Source organism: Caretta caretta, chromosome 2 (assembly GCF_965140235.1).
Source record: "Caretta caretta isolate rCarCar2 chromosome 2, rCarCar1.hap1, whole genome shotgun sequence".
NCBI lineage: Eukaryota > Metazoa > Chordata > Testudines > Cheloniidae > Caretta > Caretta caretta.
This window is the reverse complement of record NC_134207.1, coordinates 59,254,627-59,276,934: the sequence shown is the minus strand read 5'-3', so window position 1 is coordinate 59,276,934 and position 22,308 is coordinate 59,254,627. Positions and strand designations below refer to the sequence as shown.

At 41.0% G+C, this 22,308-nt stretch overlaps 1 protein-coding gene across 3 annotated transcripts in view; it reads right to left on the bottom strand.

Annotated features, from left to right (window-relative positions):
- Positions 1 to 1,851: 1,851 nt before the first annotated feature.
- Positions 1,852 to 22,308, bottom strand: part of TRAM1 (translocation associated membrane protein 1) — a 30,027-nt gene continuing 9,570 nt past the window's right edge. For all 3 annotated transcript variants that reach the window (XM_048840924.2, XM_048840923.2, XM_048840925.2), the window contains exons 7-11: positions 12,682 to 12,752; positions 12,482 to 12,586; positions 11,382 to 11,525; positions 8,900 to 9,060; positions 1,852 to 2,512 (exon numbers count right to left, since the gene is read on the bottom strand). In XM_048840924.2, the coding sequence (XP_048696881.1) occupies positions 2,439 to 2,512; positions 8,900 to 9,060; positions 11,382 to 11,525; positions 12,482 to 12,586; positions 12,682 to 12,752 (555 nt within the window). In that variant the 3' untranslated portion in view covers positions 1,852 to 2,438. The remainder of the gene's footprint in view (positions 2,513 to 8,899; positions 9,061 to 11,381; positions 11,526 to 12,481; positions 12,587 to 12,681; positions 12,753 to 22,308) is intronic.

Below are 22,308 nucleotides of genomic sequence, written 5' to 3'. Positions count from 1 at the left end.
CAGACAAAAGTACATAACTCTTCAGAGGATTTTGGAGGTGAAGGCAAAGTTTACGCTTTAAGGTGTAAATCTCAATCTTTCTGTAAGATCCTCAGAGTTTAAGGAACAATTTCTCTGGAAACCAGTTGATATTATAAACCCCAGGCTCCAATAAATCACTTTAGAGAAAGCTCTAAATAATTATGTTCAGAATGGTAGCTAGTTAAATAAAAGGTGTTCATGCATCAGTAATCAGTACCTATGTTTCACTTCTGCTGACAGAAGATTCCACTCGAAATTCCTCTGGGTGAAATTCTATGGCCTGTGATATGCAGTTCATCACAGTAGATGGTCATGATCATCCCTTCTCGTCTCAAGATCCATAGGGGGAAAAAAAAAGCTACCAGGAGGTTGAGAGCTCTCTTCACCAGACTCCCCAGATAGCACCAAGATGGCCAAAAGAGGGCAAACTCTCAGATGACAGATTTGGAATCACACACGATTAGTGCTTTTAAACATTCTTGCCCTTTGGAGCTGAAGTACAATCTTTGAACAAGGCAGCAAACTCAAAGAATGTCCTTGAGTTAAACATCAGACACAAAGCATGCTGGTCCTTGGAATGGAGATTTTACATGTATATTTATCATTTTTTGAACTCTGATCTTACAGTTTTATGATCAGATGCAATGGAATCTAAAAGTTAAAAACCAAAACATGATGTAGCTATTTCCATAATAAGACAAATTTCAGGGTATACAACCCCATAACAGGGCTACTACTGTAACCAGGTCCATGCTTGCCTGCAATTCTAAGCAGGGGGGGCTGTTGAAGCAACTGCATCAAGAATTAAGAGTCATGCTATACAAAATTTACAATAATTCATGTCAAAATAGCTATACATTATTTAAGAGTGGATAATTAAGTGCAGCCCAAATTTTGTATCAGTATACAAAACAAAAAATTTATAAGCAACTAAAGGGGGAAAAAAAAAGACAGTGAATACAGTTTTTATTGTTATTTTGTTGAGTCTCAGTTTAATATATTCAATTTATAATTGTAGGTATTTTGTTTCGCAGAGCTTAATATATTTCTCATAAGGGCTCCTATTTATCAATAAGTGGTCTAACAAAGGCTATCTAACTAGCAATTTCATTCAAGGTAAACTATTAAGTAGGTTTTTCTGGAACGAAATGAGTTGGGTTTATACATATTACAGATTACAAAGACAAGAACGCAAATATTAATTGCACATTCAACTGAAAATGTAATTTGGACAAACCTTTGCACTTAAAACTATGAAAAACAGGCAAAAATGGAAATTAAGTTACAATGGTCCTAATGGAAGCAAAGGTCACCAATAGTTCAATTTAAAAAAAAACTTTGTAGCTTTTAAAAATATTTTTTCCATCAAAAAATATATATGCAATACACTGAACTGTTTCCCCAATAAGAGATGGAAACAACAACAAAAAAGAAGAAAAAAAAAAAGAAAGAAAAGCTAGGAATGTTTGCCAGAACTTGATTCATTTGTTTAAACAAATTCCCTCCCCACAAAGCATTAAAAGATATTCTAAATTAAAAATCTGACCCATGAAAAAAAAAAGATGCACTCTAAAAAATCAGATACAAAATGAGTTTTCAAAGCCGGGCTATGTCACCCTAGTACTCTGCGATAGGCACAGGTATAAGCTCAGTTGTGAGTTATTTTATTAACTTAAAGTAGCACTATGCAAATCACTCACTCTTCTCTGTACAACACATTCTCTGTTTTCCATTTTTAAAGAGCTAAAGCTACATCAGAAAGATTTTGTTCCTTACAAGTATTTTATACAAGAGATTTCCAGCCAACTTAGACAATAAGACACTGCAATGTTTCCAATCAGTTAGATTTTGTTTTAATGACACGGCCATTTCTTAAAACGAACGCAGCTATTACCTACAAAATAACGCACATTAATTTTCATGGTCTTACAAAACCAGTGCTGAGCTGCAAATCTGATTCAAAGTAACATACTGAACATTCGAGAATATCTAAAAACAGATATTAAATTTTTTACTTCAATTTTGCAACACTTCTTGAAGAACTTGAAAAATATGACGTTGCTGTAACAAGATATTACCAAGATTATAAAAACTGGAAGGAATAATACACTGTATCACTGATCCTCAGTAAGTGGAATTCTGATTAATATTAATCACACTAAGTGTTTAAAAAAGTGTTCAAGGTTATTTAAAAAGTGTTGTGGCCCCCTAAACAGTTGAAAACAAATAACCTTCCCACTCTTTATTTAAAGTCAAAATGTTTTTTTAAAAAAAACAAGTCTCACAAAACAATAGCAATAATCAAAAAGCATGAATTGTATTTTTGTATCAGTAAGATCTCTAGTGCTGAAGGGCTTTTCATAGTAAAAAGCAGATTCTTTGGGGACATTAGTCAGTTAACTTAATAAAATTCAGTTTTATGATGATTTTTCCTTCCTGCTACGAGGCGAGTCTGCTCCATTTGAGGTTACTGTTCCATTTACTCCATTTTCTACGAACAAGAAAAAAAAAATTGATTTTCCAAGCCAAATAACATTTTATATTTTATTATCTTTCAGTCGTTTCTAAGTCAACATACAGCTTTTGCATATTTTATTCTAACGTAAGTATTACTCTGCTAAATGCTGTCTTAAGAGACTTTCATGATGCAATAATTGCAATAGCTTAAAAGTGTTGTGTAAAAAAAGTCTGTTTTACATAGTTTGCAGAAAAGATTTTAAAATATAGACTGATTTTGAGTTCTGAACTCCTAGTAACCAAGATATCCACCTTTACAGATGAAGGGTTCTAAAGAGATAATCCCAATACAATCTTTTAGAAACTCAAACCTTTTGCTTTTCTGCAATGTGTGGAGAATACATAGTGTAGTACAGCAAAAATCTTTACTGGCATTCACCTGGTATGACTTACAAAAGTCACTCATGGATTCACCTTTCTTAAGTAACGTATCCATTCCAAATTTATGTTAACAAAACACTTCTACCACACCATCAAATACACCTAATACAGTATAATATGTGCAGTTTGTAAATATATGTTTGTATTAGTGATCTTTTCTCCTGCATCTTTCTCTGTAAACTTCTCTTCCATGTGACGTGCCAATGGAAAGTTGCTGGATTGTTAGTTTATTGTAAAGCAAAAGCCATATGCATACATCTAAGTACATTTTTAAACCCCTTATAATTTAGCCAAAAGATTGTGTTTACCAGTACACAAAGGCAGATCTGTGACCTGAGAACTATGCCCCTGCCGAAATTCAAGCTGTCATAATCTCCCCTACTGGAATACTTAAACTGTTCAAGAGATTGCAATGTTGAATTTTCTTTTCTTTGTTAAATCATGGCAAGAGTAGTTGTTCCCCATTCTCTTTGTTCTTGAAAATGCCTGAAATATTTGCTCAGACGGACATTCTGAAAAATTTAGTTTGAGAAAATTCCATCCTGGAAGGCTACAGAGTTTGAGGAAGTTCTAGTCATCCAAAAATGACCTTTCAGAACAAAAACACTTATGCAACCTTAAAAGTAGAAAATGCAGCTCCTAAAAACAAACCCAAGATTCATCCAGCTCCCAAGCCATCTCTCTAATATGCGTCTAACAACAGGCTTTGAAAATTAAGCCTTTTTAACCCTTGACTGTCCAATGATAGGGTTTCCTTAGGCTATGGATTTCTTAAACCCGCTGTATCCTTGCAATTAAGTTAGGTACATTCTGCAATGTAAACCACATGAGACAACATCTGTCTGCAGATGCAGGCAAAATGCCATAGAGACTTCAAATTCCTTTTCCTTTTCAAACTGCTTTCCACATCACCACTACTGTCTGGTACTTTCCTACACTAACTCTGGCACGGTGAATCCTAAAAAGGCAACACTTGCCATCTAAGTGATGTTTCATTGTTGCATCCTAGAATCCTCAACAGACGGAGCAGCAGCAACATCACAGAACTGGGAATATTCATGTGGTCTTTGCCTCAAGGCAACCACCAACATGACCACTAAAACACCCAGGAGCAGACAAGTGTACAGCCCCAATAATCACAACCATAAAGTTGACCGGTACAGCAGTCATCCGCAACCAGCTCAAGCTCCTACAGAGCTTGCATTCAACAAGCCCTATATCACTCCAATTTCAGATTAAACACTCAATTTTGCCTGAATCACAGGTAACTAGCTATAGCACTCTGCCCTACTGGTCCCCTATTGGCTTGCTCCTGGCTTTAGCTGAAATAAGTAAAACCGAAAAGAAGAAGAAGGAGGGGAAAAAAAGGGACCTGGAGTCATACACTCTCTTGCACAGGGTGAAAAGAGCTGGGACCAAATCTCTGTAGCACCAGGACCTGCCACACCACTTTCTGCCCTTTTCCCAGTGGAAGGGTGACATACACCAATAAACCCATCTAGTCCCAACCCCACACCAAAGCCTCAATCTCACTACATGTACATTTTCATTCTACAGCTGTTTCTGACACACGCAGATGATGTTGGCAGGTGTGGGGTTTGGTGCACTCAAGCACCTGTGCTTAATACATACCCCTGCCATGCCTGAGCAGCTTTAAATCTTCATAATGGAGATAAGGTTGTGGAAAATATCAAAAGGAAGGAAAGTCACATTTGGGAGGGTTTAAATACACTTTTCCCTTTAATTTGTTGTTCTTCTCCCATGGTTTTACACATAGCAACAAGACAGACAAAAATTAAATGGGAAAAGTAGCTGTAAACCCTCCAAAATGGACTGTGGGCCTCCAGCATAACTATAACATCTAAAATCACTTTATTTTGTGAAATAACTTGAATTGTGGGTAAGTGTCTCTTTATGTTGTTCTCATGATATATGTATTTACCAACTAATAGCCACCTTGAAGTTTGTGTTGTAACTCACCTACATTACACATAGTAGGGTACTACAGTGATTTAAGTTATTGAATTGTATTATGATTTAAATCACTTGGTTTTAAAAAGTCATTAAGTCAGGTTGAATCTTTGCAAAACTAATTAGATCACAATTTAAATAAACTGAGGTTTTTTGTTAGTTTGATTTTTGTAAAATACCAGTACTGGAAGAGTATCTTACTCAAATTTTATAAAACTACGGAAAAAAATTACTGCATTAATATTACCAGTGAGAATTATTTAAACTTTCAATACAGCAGAATTGTGATTAAAAAAAAAGCAAACAAAAACAAAATCATACAGACTAAAATTTACAAAATTAGGAGCCTAAAGTTAGGGTCCTAAGCAGCATGGAAGCACAAATCCCATTTACTTTAACCTGCAAACCCAGCTGGAAGAACCTGTTATTTGCTTAAACAAAAAGATATAATTAGAGAGCATAAAGTCTCACATCACACTAGAACTTGACTTGGTGGGATAACTCACATGACTGGAGTACTGTCATGGATGGTTATAAACTGTTCAGGAAGGACAGGCAGGGCAGAAAAGGTGGGGGAGTAGCACTGTATGTAAGGGAGCAGTATGACTGCTCAGAGCTCCGGTACGAAACTGCAGAAAAACCTGAGTGTCACTGGATTAAGTTTAGAAGTGTGAGCAACAAGAGTGATGTAGTGGTGGGAGTCTGCTATAGACCACCAGACCAGGGGGATGAGGTGGATGAGGCTTTCTTCTGGCAACTTGCAGAAGCTACTAGATCGCATGCCCTGGTTCTCATAGGTGACTTTAATTTTCCTGATATCTGCTGGGAGAGCAATACAGGGGTGCATAGACAATCCAGGAAGTTTTTGGAAAGCATAGGGGACAATTTCCTGGTGCAAGTGCTGGAGGAACCAACTAGGGGCAGAGCTCTTCTTGACCTGCTGCTCACAAACCGGGAAGAATTGGTGGGGGAAGCAAAAGTGGATGGGAATCTGGGAGGCAGTGACCACGAGTTGGTTGAGTTCAGGATCCTGACACAGGGAAGAAAGGTAAGCAGCAGGATACGGACCCTGGACTTCAGGAAAGCAGACTTTGACTCCCTCAGGGAACAGATGGGTAGGATCCCCTGGGGGACTAACATGAAGGGGAAAGGAGTCCAGGAGAGCTGGCTGTATTTCAAGGAATCCCTGTTGAGGTTACAGGGACAAACCATCCCGATGTGTCGAAAGAATAGTAAATATGGCAGGCGACCAGCTTGGCTTAACGGTGAAATCCTAGCGGATCTTAAACATAAAAAAGAAGCTTACAAGAAGTGGAAGGTTGGACATATGACCAGGGAAGAGTATAAAAATATTGCTTGGGCATGTAGGAATGAAATCAGGAGGGCCAAATCGCACCTGGAGCTGCAGCTAACGAGAGATGTCAAGAGTAACAAGAAGGGTTTCTTCAAGTATGCTGGCAACAAGAAGAAAGCCAAGGAAAGTGTGGGCCCCTTACTGAATGAGGGAGGCAACCTAGTGACAGAGGATGTGGAAAAAGCTAATGTACTCAATGCTTTTTTTGCCTCTGTCTTCACGAACAAGGTCAGCTCCCAGACTGCTGCGCTGGGCATCACAACACGGGGAATAGATGGCCAGCCCTCTGTGGAGAAAGAGGTGGTTAGGGACTATTTAGAAAAGCTGGACGTGCACAAGTCATGGGGCCGGACGCGTTGCATCCGAGAGTGCTAAAGGAATTGGCAGTTGTGATTGCAGAGCCATTGGCCATTATCTTTGAAAACTCGTGGCGAACGGGGGAAGTCCCAGATGACTGGAAAAAGGCTAATGTAGTGCCAATCTTTAAAAAAGGGAAGAAGGAGGATCCTGGGAACTACAGGCCAGTCAGCCTCACTTCAGTCCCCGGAAAAATCATGGAGCGGGTCCTCAAAGAATCAATCCTGAAGCACTTACATGAGAGGAAAGTGATCAGGAACAGCCAGCATGGATTCACCAAGGGAAGGTCATGCCTGACTAATCTAATTGCCTTCTATGATGAGATTACTGGTTCTGTGGATGAAGGGAAAGCCGTGGATGTATTGTTTCTTGACTTTAGCAAAGCTTTTGACACGGTCTCCCACAGTATTCTTGTCAGCAAATTAAAGAAGTATGGGCTGGATGAATGCACTATAAGGTGGGTAGAAAGTTGGCTAGATTGTCGGGCTCAAAGGGTAGTGATCAATGGCTCCATGTCTAGTTGGCAGCCGGTGTCAAGTGGAGTGCCCCAGGGGTCGGTGCTGGGGCCGGTTTTGTTCAATATCTTCATAAATGATCTGGAGGATGGCGTGGTTTGCACTCTCAGCAAATTTGCGGATGATACTAAACTGGGAGCAGTGGTAGATACGCTGGAGGGCAGGGATAGGATACAGAGGGACCTAGACAAATTGGAGGATTGGGCCAAAAGAAATCTGATGAGGTTCAATAAGGATAAGTGCAGGGTCCTGCACTTAGGACAGAAGAACCCAATGCACAGCTACAGACTAGGGACCGAATGGCTAGGCAGCAGTTCTGCGGAAAAGGACCTAGGAGTGACAGTGGACGAGAAGCTGGATATGAGTCAGCAGTGTGCCCTTGTTGCCAAGAAGGCCAATGGCATTTTGGGATGTATAAGTAGGGGCATAGCGAGCAGATCGAGGGACGTGATCGTCCCCCTCTATTCGACATTGGTGAGGCCTCATCTGGAGTACTGTGTCCAGTTTTGGGCCCCACACTACAAGAAGGATGTGGATAAATTGGAGAGAGTCCAGCGAAGGGCAACAAAAATGATTAGGGGTCTGGAACACATGACTTATGAGGAGAGGCTGAGGGAACTGGGATTGTTTAGTCTGCAGAAGAGAAGAATGAGGGGGGATTTAATAGCTGCTTTCAACTACCTGAGAGGTGGTTCCAGAGAGGATGGTTCTAGACTATTCTCAGTGGTAGAAGAGGACAGAACAAGGAGTAACAGTCTCAAGTTGCAGTGCGGGAGGTCTAGGTTGGATATTAGGAAAAACTTTTTCACTAGGAGGGTGGTGAAACACTGGAATGCGTTACCTAGGGAGGTGGTAGAATCTCCTTTCTTAGAAGTTTTTAAAGTCAGGCTTGATAAAGCCCTGGCTGGGATGATTTAATTGGGGATTGGTCCTGCTTTGAGCAGGGGGTTGGACTAGATGACCTCCTGAGGTCCCTTCCAACCCTGATATTCTATGATTCTATGATTCCAACTAGGGCCAACTGTTCCCTTAGGCAAATTGCCTACCTATTGCTCGAGAACCAGAGGGGTGTAAATGTTAATCCACCCTAGTGTGTCATATGCTAACTGTCCTGCATGGACCCTGCTAGGATGCACCAGAAGTTCCCTTTACATAGTGCCTGTTACATGGTATTACTTCAGGACTACACTAACAGGCACCAGTGAACTTGTAGTGCACACCAACAGGGTCCACGCAGGACAGTTAGCGCACGACAAGCTAGTGTGGATTAACATTTACACCCCTCTGGTACAAACTAAAGGGCCATGTACACAAAACCCATAGTCACTTTTAAAAGAAATTCAAAAAGGATTACTCTCATGTAATTCAGGCCTAAGAGTGAGACAGGTAAAAGAGTGCAATTCAGAGGTGACCTTCGAAGTCTTAAAATAGCCACAGACTTTTAGATATCCCTTTAACGTAGCAAACTGGAACACATTACCTTAATTTTTAACAAGTTGGGTGGGTATTTGAGAGTCACCTTTGAAATACTCAGGTAATTTTATCTGGTATATTATTTTATATTATCTGGGTTATAAATAGCCAGTGAGAACATTTTCAAAGTTATTCCTCCTTGATCTCAACCACCAATATTAGTTTCCATCAGTATGAGTTTAAGTATCAAAACCAGAAATATCTCGTTTCACACAGCAAACATACAACAGCACTTTACCCAATTATGCCAAATAAATTTTTCATATTGGTTTAACTCTATCCTCAGAAAGAAAAACCTTGCAATACAAACCTCGCTCTTTTTTGGATGGTCTGCCTTTAGTTGTTACAAATTTCTTCTTCAGTGACTGAGGCTGAGAAGAAGAATGTTCTCTCCACCTTCTAAGCTGGAAATTAATGAACTTCCACATCATAAAGGCTTGAGTTCCACAGATTGAGGACAGTACAATGATTCTATAAACAGATTTAAGACAGAGCAGAGGTAGTCATGTAAACAAGTATCAGATGAAGGCATGTCAACAAGTTTGTCAAGTTTTGCAAACAGTTAACCCTCAAGGTTTGTACTTGTCAAGAGAAGCTGCCTGTTTGCTCTCCAAAGTATGTATAATTTCCTCAGACACATGAAAGCAATGATTCTTCTCAAAAGGCAACAAATCAGAAACTCTTCTCAATAGGCAAATACTGATTTTTCTCATGTGTTTTTATGAGGCACAAGTCAGCCTGGTTCTGACTTTACTTCCTTATTTTTTATTACCATTAAGAGACAGACGTTAGCACAGATATGGAAACAGGATTTAGCAAAAGAGCAAAATTAGAGTGAGAGACCTACAGAGGGTGGAGACTGGCCAAATGTGTAAATATGGAAGCAGTAGCAGCTTCGTGGCATGCTCTCTCCTTTTCCAGGTTTGTCAGAAAAGCTCCTCAGATTACCAGCGTGCTACGGTTGTGGGAAAAGGTGTGGATTGGCATTTTACTCCCTATGAAACTGTGAAGCAATTCCATAAGATGATCCTGATCCTAGCAGTATTTTCATACATTCCTTCCTCCACAAATTAAAATTCTGAAAGGTAGATGGTGCATAGTAGCCTACAGGATATGACAACAGGATGGTTCCTAATTGTGCCATGTTACTGCGGTTGAAAAACACCTCGCAACAAGCAGTGAAGACTCTCTAGGCCCCTGAACAAGTGCCCTGTCCCTTTTATTGGTGCCTTCAGAACTTCAAGACTTCCCTGAAGAACCCACACTCACGTTCCCGGGTGAGGGAAGGGAAATGGTGACTGCTGCTTTCTTCTGCCTGAGAGGGTGATCTGTAGGTAACTCCATGTGTTATAGCTTGGTTTATTGGAGCTTACAAATTTTCTCTCAGTAGGATGCATCTAGAGGACAATCTACAGATTTTAAGACAGCTGAGAGACTTAAAACTTCTGTATCTATCAGAGGGTCCTATTTTAAGCCTAAAATTGCACTTCTCTTGCAAGACAACCAACACTATAATCTACAGTAGTACAAGAATTCTTCAGTTAATAATTTTGTTGTGAAGGTGGGCAAATGCCTTACCACTGTGTTACCAAAGCTCTGGACTTAAGGATATGGGCTTTAAGTAAATAAATAAATGTCCTCAGTCCAATATGAATACAAAACATTCCAGAATATACATAATGTGTATTAAGTTTATTTTATTCCTGGGGAAATTCTGCGCCACTGCACACGTGCAGACACACATCCCCCCTGCAGATTCTCTTTGCTTTCCATAGAAAAATGGTTTCTGTGAAGAAAAGAAAAGAGAAACTGCACCAGTGCTCATTCACCCCTCCCTGCTGTTCCGGGAAAGCTGGGGGAAAAGTCACCGCAGCTGGGGGTGTGTGTGGGGGGGGGGCGAAGAGGACGACAGAGATGGAGTTCCCCGTCCCCTGCATGGAGCAGCCGGGTCTGGGTCAAATCACCCCCAGAAAGCTCGCCTGGCTGCAGGAAGCTCTACATTTGTGTGAATGAGTGTGTACACGTGAAGTAGCTGAAGCTCGGTGGGGTGGGGGTTCCAGGTGTGGGGGGGAAGGAGGTGAGGCTTGGCGGGGGGTGTCCGGCGGTCAGAGCAAGCAGCTCCCGGTACACAGTGACCCCTCCCCCACTTCCTGGCCCCATCATACCTCACTCATGGGGGGAGGGGTCACTGTGTGCTGCTCCCCATGCACTGAGCCTCACCCCCACCCCCCCACCTGGAACCCCCCACTGAGGCTCTCCCTGCATCAGAAGCTCCTTGCACCCAGAACCTCCCTGAGCCCCAGGCCTGGACCCCCACCCCAAAGAGACCCAACAATCTGCACCCTGACCCCTATAGCCAAACCCATTCCCCCAGCAGTCAGCCCCCAGCCGCTGAGACCTCACCACCTTCACCTGGACTTCCCTGCAGAGTTCCATTCCTCCTGCACCCAGAACCCCCACGCATCCAGACACCCCCTGCACCTAGATCTCCCACAGAATTGCCTGCACCCACATTCTGCCACACACACAACCCTGGTACTCTTCAGGGAATTCTGCACCAAAAAATTAAAAATTCTGCAAAGTTCCGCATATTTTGTCAAAAAAACACAACAACAACAAAATGACACCATTTTCAATTATTTGCTGACAAGTATTTTGAAATAAATTACCAAAATAATTTAAAATTGTGTGATTATAGTGTTATTTTGACAAAAAATGCAGATTTAAAAAATATTTTGGCGCAGAATTCCCTCAGGAGTAATATTTTAAAAAAGGGTTTCAATTTACCATACCTGATACCCAGAATGTTAAAATTTCCAGTAGTTAAATTCAGGTCCTGATTCTCTGCTCTTGCCAGGCCAAAGCCAACAGTGAGAACAGAGAGAATCAAAGTCAGAAGTCTTCCGAAAACAAAAAGACCAGCCCACAATGAAAACCTACAAAGAAAGTGCCAGAAGTCAGTAAATATGCATATTCACTACTTGGATTACATCAGAAAGCCATTAGTCTGACTGTCTATTTCCATTATGTGGGACTCTGTTTAGTAACAGAAAACTATCAAGATTTCTTTAAAAATTAGGATTGATACTCAACATGAGATGTTACTGTTAATCTCCTTTCAATTCTCAACTGTTTTCACATTTACTAAAATAAAAATTCTAATAATTCTTTGAATAAGTACATTTCTGCAATAATTCTTGAGGTTTTTTTTTTAATTACAGAAAAGAAGTGGTGCTAAAGACTATCACCATATTTAATACACATTGAGTTGGATTATAAACAGCATTGTCATTTATGCATAATTTTAAGGATCAGCATAAGTGAACACACTAGATATTATCCAACTTCAAAATGTTATCTAAAAGGATTACAAAGCTATAAAGTTGCTAATTGGGAGCTACTAATTTTGATGGTGAGCTAAACCTCAACTCTTGGCATTTAACCTCCATTTTCTACAGAGTGCAAAGCATGTTTAAAATCAATGACTGTGCCCCTTCATATTAAGGGAAACAATGAAAGTGATACTTTTTAGCAACTATGAATTTGAAGAATTTCATATGGAATTATGTCAAGTTTAACTGTGTTTGCTACACTAAATATCCCATTTCAATATAAAGTATATAATAAGAAACAGAATAGTGTTATATTAACAATTGCTTGAGTAGGCAATAGGGTAATACGAAATTATTTGTTTTATAGCATACAATTAAGGAGTAGTACTCTCTATTAGAAATACAGAAGTCACACTTCTGAAGGGCAAGCAAATTCTAATTGAACTCATTTTTTATTGTGGCTATTGTGCAGCCAAAATACAAACTTCTTATTGATCAGCTGCAAAAAGCTTGTGAGCCACAAAGTAGTTTCCTTTGTTAGAGTTATGATAAATACTTACCCTTTTTGATACTTTTCATCACTGAAGTAAAAGAGGCGGGAGATGTGGAAGAGAAATTCAACAAAGTAATGCAACACCAGAAGAACAAGTCCAAGACGGGTCAGGCTATCAAAACAAGAGCAAACCAAGTATTCAAACATTTTATGAAATAGTTATGGTAGCAGATAAATCCAGTGAAATTTAGCTTAAAACTGACTTACTTCAAAAGATAAGCTCCAGCAATATGAAAAAGATAAAGTCCAATGTAGACAAGCTGGCGAGGGATATCTTCCTATTAGACAGAAGAATGAATTAGTCTAAACTAATTGGGACACAATGTTTTCATGTTCACTGATTTTATAAATTTCATTTAGGCTGCTCAGACACCTTAATCCTTCCTTTCATAATATTATAGTGTCTGCCATGACTAGATTTGTTTGATTCTCTCAATTCCATACTGGTCTCATTCAGGAGTTTACCACTAACTAATCTATTTGTTATCTTAAGCATCCACCAGAATAAAGAAGGGGGGGTGGGGTGATCAATTGTCAGATAAAAATCAGAGATGCTTGTCAAAGCAGCTCAAGTATTTTTCTTAAGGCAAATTTGAAAAATTATGCCTCTATTATATTTCATTTACATGTCCACTATCAATTAATGAATTCAAGAAATTTCATACAAATGCAATGCTAAGAATGCATCTGTTTTAGAAATGCGAGATCCTCAAGATGCTTCCATTCCAGGATTCCATCCTCCTAGGCTGATCTGTATGCTGGCAGCAGAGTGAGTTTTTTATTAGAAATGATACCAGTATATGTGCTGGCACTTCAAGTTAGGCTTTTAACTGGTTCCATTTTGATGATGCCACATGGAAGTTAAATAGTAGAGAGGAAGAGATTGAATAGGCAGGAGGAAGAGACAAGATTAAGATTAGGGCCAGAGAGAGTGAAAGCAGATAGAGCAATTTAAGAATCATTATAAACCATTGGCAAATATTAAAGAATCACCCCTATGACCATACACGACACACCATTATGTATCACTGGAGTATAATACAAGTCATGTCCTTAAAGAGCTACACACAATGTACAGGACACCGACATTTCAGAGAAACTCTACATTTTTGGATGAGCTTCCTCTACAGATTGAGTCAAATATTTCAGTTTTCACTTGCACATATTATATAGCAGTGGAAATTGTGAAAAATCCATCCAGCAAGAGCTACATTAAACAGACTTGTATTCTCATTTCAAATCAAGTTAGCATGTGCAAATCTGTGTGCATGCCATAACACCTAGTGAGATACAAAAATCTAGCTAGAGCATTTGTGATGTTATCAAATTAAAATATAACCATATAGATCATTGTTGCAACCACTGTTATATATTTGCAGCAAATCTTGTACACAGCTTGTCAAGTGAGGTGTCTATGAAAAGATGATGATTTGCTGGTTATGATTATACTATCTGTATGCATGTATCATTTCTGTATTTGAAGTTTTAAGTATTGGCTCTATTCCTGGATTTCATATGTTGGCTCCTGGGGTACCGCCCACAAGGTAGCTAGCCAGCACATCTTGGAGAGACTATTCAAATTAAGTGGCTCATATAGAAACACTTGGTTGAAAATGGACCCTGGGAGATGCCCATCTACACTAAGTGGACTGACATGTAAACGTGCTGTCTGGAGCGTAGCTAATGGCTTCCTACAATGACTGTAGGGAATTGCACATGAACATGTGACTTGCCCATGTGACTCCAAACTCCATCTTGTTGCTGTAATTTTCCATAGTAAGAACAATGTGATGCCCTCCACATGGCAAAAACTATAAAAGGCCCTGGAAACACCTCCATTTTGTCTTCAATCTTGCTTCCTGCCTCTGGAGGAACTTTGCCACAAACTGAAGCTCTGAACAAAGGGCTGAATGACCCATCCAGCTGTGCATGTACTCTGGAGACTTGACTTAAGTCAGCAGTTTATTCCACCACTGCTACAAGCCTGAACCAAGAACTTTGCAATTATTGTATGTATTTGATTATTTTAACCAATTTTAACTCTCACCTTTCTTTCTTTCTATGAATAAGCCTTTAGATTTTAGATACTAAAGGATTGGCAACAGTGCGATTTTTGGGTAATATCTAAATTATATATTGACCCAGGTGTGTGGCTGGTCCTTTGGGATCAGCAGAACCTATTATTTGATGAGACTAGTTATAAAGAACCACTCATCTCTGAATCCAGTGTTTTTGGTGGTGACATAACCAGAATGCCCAAGGAAACTGCTTTTATGACTTCTTGTTAGCCAGTGTGGTAAAAAAAAAAGTTTACTGTGGTTGCTGGTTTGGTATATCCTATGAGGGATTAGCCACCAGTCTTGGGGTGTATCTGCCCTATTTCTCAGCAGTTAGTCCTAAATTTGGCATCCTCGGTTGTGACCCACTGAGGTACGGTTATAGCATGACCTTCCCAAAATGGTCTGATGGAAAACAATAAGAAAATTACCTTTATTATTGTAACAGGCATTTTTAAGACTCATACTCTTAATATATGGCAAGCAAAATTTTTGCAAGCTAGAATTCTAGATCTGTTCAATGTCCAGCAGGGAAATACCACATGCCATGCCTCCTTATTAGGTGTCACCATACTCCTCCTCCTTTAAATGACAGCTGCTGTCTGAAGTGAAAGGTGAAAAGTCACATGCATAGAGAAGACATACACTTCAGGCTCTGCAAGGGGTGAGGATCTATAACTTCTGAAAATAAGAATTAAAGCTAAGTTTTGTTTTCTTCATATGTAAGGAGAAAACAGCCAACTCACTCATTAAAAGCTGCATCAGAAAGAAACATATCACACAGGGTACAGGATGGCTCATGGTGAAGTAACACCAATGGCACAATACAACACATATTCTTTTAAAAAAGCAAATTAACAAGATAAGAGATGATTTGTTTTTTGATGTATCACCACCAATATGGTGGAATATACATCTAATGGAGAATAGCCAATACAGACACAAGGTAACAGCTCAGTTCCTTCTCCTCCTCCTGGGTGACAACAGTTTCCAGAACTGGAAAAAAATACAGCTAGCATACACTCCCCTACTTAAGTCATTTTGTCTGAGCTTGATGGCCCACTGGGATGCCCGGAGTGGGTGTCGCCACAAAAAAACCTCACTTGAAATTCCAGTAAGAGTAACTTTGGATAAGCCAAAATGGGCTAGATTAAAGTGATGGGTGAGGGGAAAGACCAGCCCTGAGCCCATTAGGGTGAATGGAGATCCCTCCCGTAAGACCACTCAAGAAGGCATGGGCCCAGTATCAGGTGGTGGCCCAGTACAGCTCTATCCAGTAAATGCAGTAGAATGGTCACTGTTCTGGTAACTTGTGAAAACTGTCTCTGTAAATAAATTGAACAGCTGTCTTGTCAAAATTGAACGAAATAGAAGTATTGCAAATGTTAGGCCTCAAACTTCCATATTTGCAAAATGCAAGCCTTGCAAAAATAAAGCTTACGCTTGTGACTTGTGGTCAGGAAACGAGGCGACCAGACAGCGATTTATGCTGACTCATATGTACTTATCGATCCAAAATTACCCACATTCAAAATCTAATTGGCTACAAAAAATAAATAGGCCTAAAAATTAAATATGCATCAATTATACAATTAGGGCAACCACATAAACAATGTGGCCCACCCTGATTGGTTGGGCTGTTCTAAAACACGGCCGTCAGACCAGATAAAAAGATGAAGGCACAGGGGGAGAGAGAGTGTGTGTGTGTGTGTGTGTGTGTGTTGGTCGTACCTGACCCACACCCCCTGAACTGAAGGGACGTGTGCTTCTCGACTGTCTGTACCTGGCCAGTGTGGAAAATGGCCGACTGAAGGGTAATGTATTTTTCGGATGAATGCAGGGTAAGTCTATGGAGTAAAGAAGTCTGGTCGCTCGAGCTGAACTGATCATAATCGTATTGATACTGTAGTACAAAATCAATAGTAGATGGCTGATGCATAATAGCTTTGCATGTGTTATTGCTTGTCTTTTACATAGTCCTAGCAAATGCATGTAGCGCTGTTGTTCGTCAGCTTTATGTTGCATTTTACACCAGGAATACAGAGCTGGTGAATAATAGCTTTACCTATGCTTGTCTTCGGGGCTTTTATTATAACCTGCCAGGACCAGCATATGTAGAGTCACTGTTCAGGAACTCACAAATGGTCCACAATATTACTTGTACTAGCGCTTGTCTTTAATATAATCTGCCTTTTGTATTAATTCTTATTCTGTGCTGGTCTTTGGTTTTCCTTTTCTTGTTTTGTTTATGCTGTTATAGTCGAAAATCATGAAAAGCCTTCCTTGAGCAATAATCAGTAATTCTTACTTATTTTATACGGACACCACTTAACCTCATTACAACTGTGTTAGGTGGTGGGAAGTAGCGAACACCCTGGGGTGAAATAGGGCCCCGAGGTGTGCCTCCTTCTTCCTTTATCTCTGCAGTCTCCTCAAAGATCTGCTGGATAATCACTTCGGGCTCAAGCCATACCTTCTAGAGATGCCACTAGCTGGACTACAGGCATCAACTGAGGGATCTTTCCTCAAAGTTTCTTTGGACTGGAAATGTCTGCAAGGGAGGAGATGCAGGCTCCGATATTTATCTCCCAGCCTATGAGGATCACTGAACAGCAAGAAGAGAGACCTGGACTTATTGAAGGGTTATGTTCAAGAAAGGTAAGCAGAGGAGAAATCCAGGAAATGCCAGCAGACTGAGCCTAGTTGCAAAGTTTGGACAGAAGATAGCTTGGAAAGGCAAGCACAAGTTCAAAGGAGTCTGAACAAACAACATTTAGAAGCAGAATTTAGGCTCCAAGGGGAAAAAAACAGAAACAAGATTTATTAGAGAGTCTAACATAGGTGCTGGAACTAGGGGTGCTGCAGCACCCCATGGATTGAAGTGGATCCCACTTACAGTTTGGTTCAAAGGCTCTCAGCACCCCCACTATAAAAACTGTTCCAGTACCACTGGAGTTTAAGGCAGCCTCTACCTTACGAAACCTAGTTACAAGGTGATGGGACCCCAATGGAAAATCCTGCTATTGAGTGGAGCAGAGAACTCTTTTTCAAACCTATCTTGAAAAGACCTTAGGATAAAATTGATAGGGGATTTCCTGGCAATGATCACATGAGCTCAACCTCACCTTGTAGTAAGCAGAGAAAGTACACTTCTTTTGCAAGCAGAATGGATGACAAGGATTCAGATTTGAGAGCAAGGACCTTTCACAAGTCAGGCCCAAAAACTGAGCGGCACGGGGTTGAAGTGAAGGAAGGAAGAGCTCCTGATGTAGTAGTTTCCTTCATTCTAGCAGATAGAGGCTGAGACATCATGCATGACACAGGTCACAAGAGTACACCTCCTGTGGCTTCAGACTCTACTGAGAAATACAATTCTGGCACATACATATTTCCTAGGCTGCCAAGATGAGGCTGTCATTGCAGGCAAAGCCTAAACAGTCAACAGGTGAACCACACCTTCCTATTATTCCACCCCAATTAAGCACAGCAAGGATCCATAATAGACAACAGATGTCCTAGTTGCTCTCTCAGGTCCTCTGGCTCAAAGTGGCTGCCTTTTGCAACAGCAAACTCTGCTGCTATTGCCAGGGCCAGGCATTTTAATTTGCAAGACAATCCTAGGTTTAGAAATTTAAAATACTGTGCAACAAAAAAACTGCTAAACAGTACACAGAGATTTGTTAATTATTCTTTTCAAGTCAAACTTTGTTGGAAGCACAAACTAACGATGAATTTCTGGGTTTAAAAAACAAATGTCAGCAGCCTGAATCAGCAAACACTGAACACCTTGTGCCATGTAACCATAAAGGACATGGCACGTAAGAGTTTCCTGAAGAACGTAAGGGCTTGGCTACACTTGCGAGTTAGAGCGCATTAAAGGAGCCCTGTCCACACTGGGAAGGCACATAGAGCGCTCTGACTCCACGGCTAAAGTGGAGTCCTGGTACTCCACCTTGGTGAATGGAATAACGTTTTGTGTGCTCCCGCTGGAGCACTGAGGTGCCAGTGTGGACGCCCTGGTCTGTTAGTGAGCTCTGATAGGCCTCCAGAAGTGTCCCACAATGCCTGTTCTAGCCACTCTGGTCAACACTTTGAACTCTACTGCCCTGCCCTCAGGTGACCAACCCTCAGACCCGCCCTTTAAATTCTCTGGGAATTTTGAAAATCCCCTTCCTATTTGCTCAGCCAGGCGTGGAGTGCTCTCAGCGAATCTTTCCAGGTGACCATGCCTCCATGCGCCAGACAATCCCCAGTATGGAGCAATGGCGAGGTGCACTCAACCCCCATCATCATGCAGTATAGTCATCCTTAAGTGCAGCACTCATTGCACAGCATTCCAGACAGGAAGGTTGAGTATAACAACAGGACATACGCAAATTGTGATTGTACCGTTCCCCACCCCACCCCCTTGCCCTTTCTGTTTCCCAAGCAGTTGTGTTTCTTTTCAATAAATGAATTTTTTGGCTTTGAAAACATTATTATTACATGAAGTAAAAGATACCTTAGCCCAGGAAAGAAACAGGCACTGCAAGTCAGCGTAGCAAACACAGATTCCTACGAACATTGGAACAACTGCACTTCACTCCTGTGCGGTGCACCAGACATTACTGGTGGCTTTCAGCCTCAAATTGCTCCCTCAAGGCAACCCTAATCTGCAGCCCTGTGCTGGGCCCCTCTAATAGCTCTGCTCTCTGGCTGTTCAAATTCAGCCTCCAGGTGTTGAACCTCCAAGTTCCATGCCTGAGTGAATCATTCACCCTTCCCTTCACAAATGTTATGGAGGGTACAGCACGTGGATATAATGCGGGGATGCTGTCATTGGCCAGGTCCAGCTTCCCATACAGAGAGCACAAGCAGCCTTTTAAATGGCCAAAAGCACACTCCACAGTCATTCTGCACTGACTCAGCCTGTTGTCGAACTGCTCCTTACTGCTGTCAAGGCTCCCTGTGTAGAGTTTCATAAGCTACGGCATTAACGGGTAAGCGGGGTCTCCAAGGATCACAATGGGCATTTTGACTTCCCCTATGATCTTCTGGTCTGAGGAAAAAAAAGTCTCTGCTTGCAGCTTCCTGAACAGACCAGTGTTCCAAAAGATGTGTGTGTCACGCACCTTTCTGGGCCAGCCTGTGTTAATGTCAATGAAACACCCACACTGATCCACAAGCATCTGGAGAACCACAGAGAAATACCCCTTCTGATTAACGTACTCTGAGGCTAGGTGGGCTGGTGCCAGAATTGGAATATGCACGCCATCTATCACCCCTCCGCAGTTATGGAAATCCATTTGTGCAAAGCCATCCACAATGTCATGCATGTCACCCAAAGTCACGGTTCTTCTGAGCAGGATGCGATTAATGGCCCTGCAAACTTGTATCAACACAATTTCAATGGTTGACTTTCCCACTTCAAACTGATTAGCGACTGATCGGTAGCTGCCTGGAGTTGCCAGCTTCCAGATTGCAAACAGCCACCCGCTTCTCCAACGTCAGAGCAGCTTTCAATCTTGTGTCCTTGTGCTGCAGGGTGGAAGGAAGCTCCTCACACAGTCCCATGAAAGTGGCTTTTCTCATCCGAAAGTTCTGCAGCCATTGCTCGTCATCCCAGACTTGCATGACGATATGATCCCACCACTCTGTGCTTGTTTCCTAAGCCCAAAAGCAGCGTTCCACTGTGGTAAGCATGTCCGTGAATGCCACAAGCAAACTCGTGTCATATGCATTACTCAAATCGATATCATTACTGGAGTGCTCACTGTCACTCTGGATCATAAGAAATAACTCGACTGCCAAACGCGACGTGCTGGTGAGACTCGTCAGTGTACTCCTCAGCAGTTCGGGCTCCATTCCCACAGACCAAAAGGGAAGACAGAATGCGCAATAGAAAAAGTTTTGAAAGACGGTGCCAAATGTGCACGGAAGCACAGGGATTGCTGGGATGCGAACCAATGCATCACAGGGCATTGGGACAGGACCCAGAATACCCTGCACCTCCCGCCCCCTTCCCATAAGCCACTGAGCCAGAATGGGAAGAGGTGCTCTGTGGGATACCCGCCCATAATGCACCGCTCCCAATGCCGCTGCAAGTTCCACAAATGTGGCCATGCCAGTGCGCCTGCAGCTGCTAGTGTGGACAGACTGCAGCGTTTTCCCTCCTGCGCTCTCTGAAGGCGGGTTTAACTCAAAGCGCTCTACATATGCAAGCGCAGCCATGCCCCAAGAAACCTTGATGTAAATATTTTCCGAAGTTTATGGAAAATTAGACATCCACAGGTTTGTCAGAAAGATGAAGTGTTTATCCTGTCGAAAGAATGAGATGCTGATAAGGACAATCCTCTTGTAAATGGATTATAAGAACATCAGAACTGATCCCCCACATACTTTGTTGCCCATGTGAAATGCATGGAACCAGAAGATAAGTCACTTTGACAACAAGGAAACTCCTTTACACAAAATTAAAATGTAATCTGAAGAAACGCAAGTTTACCACCTTAAAACTGCTTAGTCACTAAAATTAAATAGTTGTTATTCACTAGAATGAAATATTCTGCAATATACAAGATAGAAACAGCCTTAATCTTAGTCAAGATTTATTAATGCCCACTACAGGAAAGACTTGAGGCAACTGCAAATTCTTTTAAGGAATCATTTAGAAGTTCATGTAGAAAGCTAGATTACTTTGTTTTCTGATGGATTCATTAACAGTCTGTAGCTGAGCTACTATCTGTATGCATCAGATTTGTATCCTTTACTGACACAGGAAACGGAGTCTGGGACAGCTAATGAAATTGTGCAGGGAATGGACAGAGCTTTAGAAATGGTGGGGATCAAGACAGTCGAGCTCAAATCAAATCTAGATGATCTGAATTTAGATACCACAGCAGTAAATATACGATGTTCAAGTGGCATACAGGCCAAGACACTCAATGATATTGTGGACTGCATTAACCACATCCTTGAGCTTGTTATTTAGCTCTCAAAGATCACCTCTATCCCTAAAAAGCTTAATTTTAAAAAAAAAAATCAAAAAAAAAATCAAATTTTGTTATTTAAGTTCCAACTTCAAGCATTTGATCTCAGAAGTATCTGCTGCATATGCTGGGTTGCTAGTCAGTCCAGGAAACTGAAAAAAGTGATCACGATAACTTGGCAATCATCTACGTCAAACACACTGCAAAAACTCAAGCACAAAGTCTAATGTACTCTGAAAGAAATCAAGGCATACAAGTTTGTAAGCTCATCATGATAGACTCAATCACCATTGTGACTGAAATTCCTTGCTTTTTAAGTTGAGGGTTTTTTGTTGCTGGAGGAACCACAAAAACTAGAAAAAGACTATCCCAGCCCATATCTGTGTTCAGTAGAACTACTAATTTAAATATCCAATATGACTAAGGATAGCAGAATCAGGCCTTTAACCAGCTTCATTTAAGAAATTGTCTACTTGAACATTTAGTTTCTAACAAGCTGGGTTGTCAATCTACCTCACGCTCGTCTGCCATGGACTCTCTGTCCACGTGGACGCAACTCTGATTTAGTCCCATTTAAAAGAGAACTAGCTCAAAGTGCATTAACAAACTGTTAACACACATCAGTAGGGTGCACGCAGACAGTCTGCAGCAGAATAGTGTGGGGCAGATCCAGACCCCAGCTTGCTGCAAACTAAATGTTTATGTAGACAAGCCCTAATTGTACTGGTAAGTATACATGCAGTGCTCTAAATTTACAAATTACTGTAGCATAATTTTGAAAAGTGTATTAATGTAAATTTAGGAAAGTA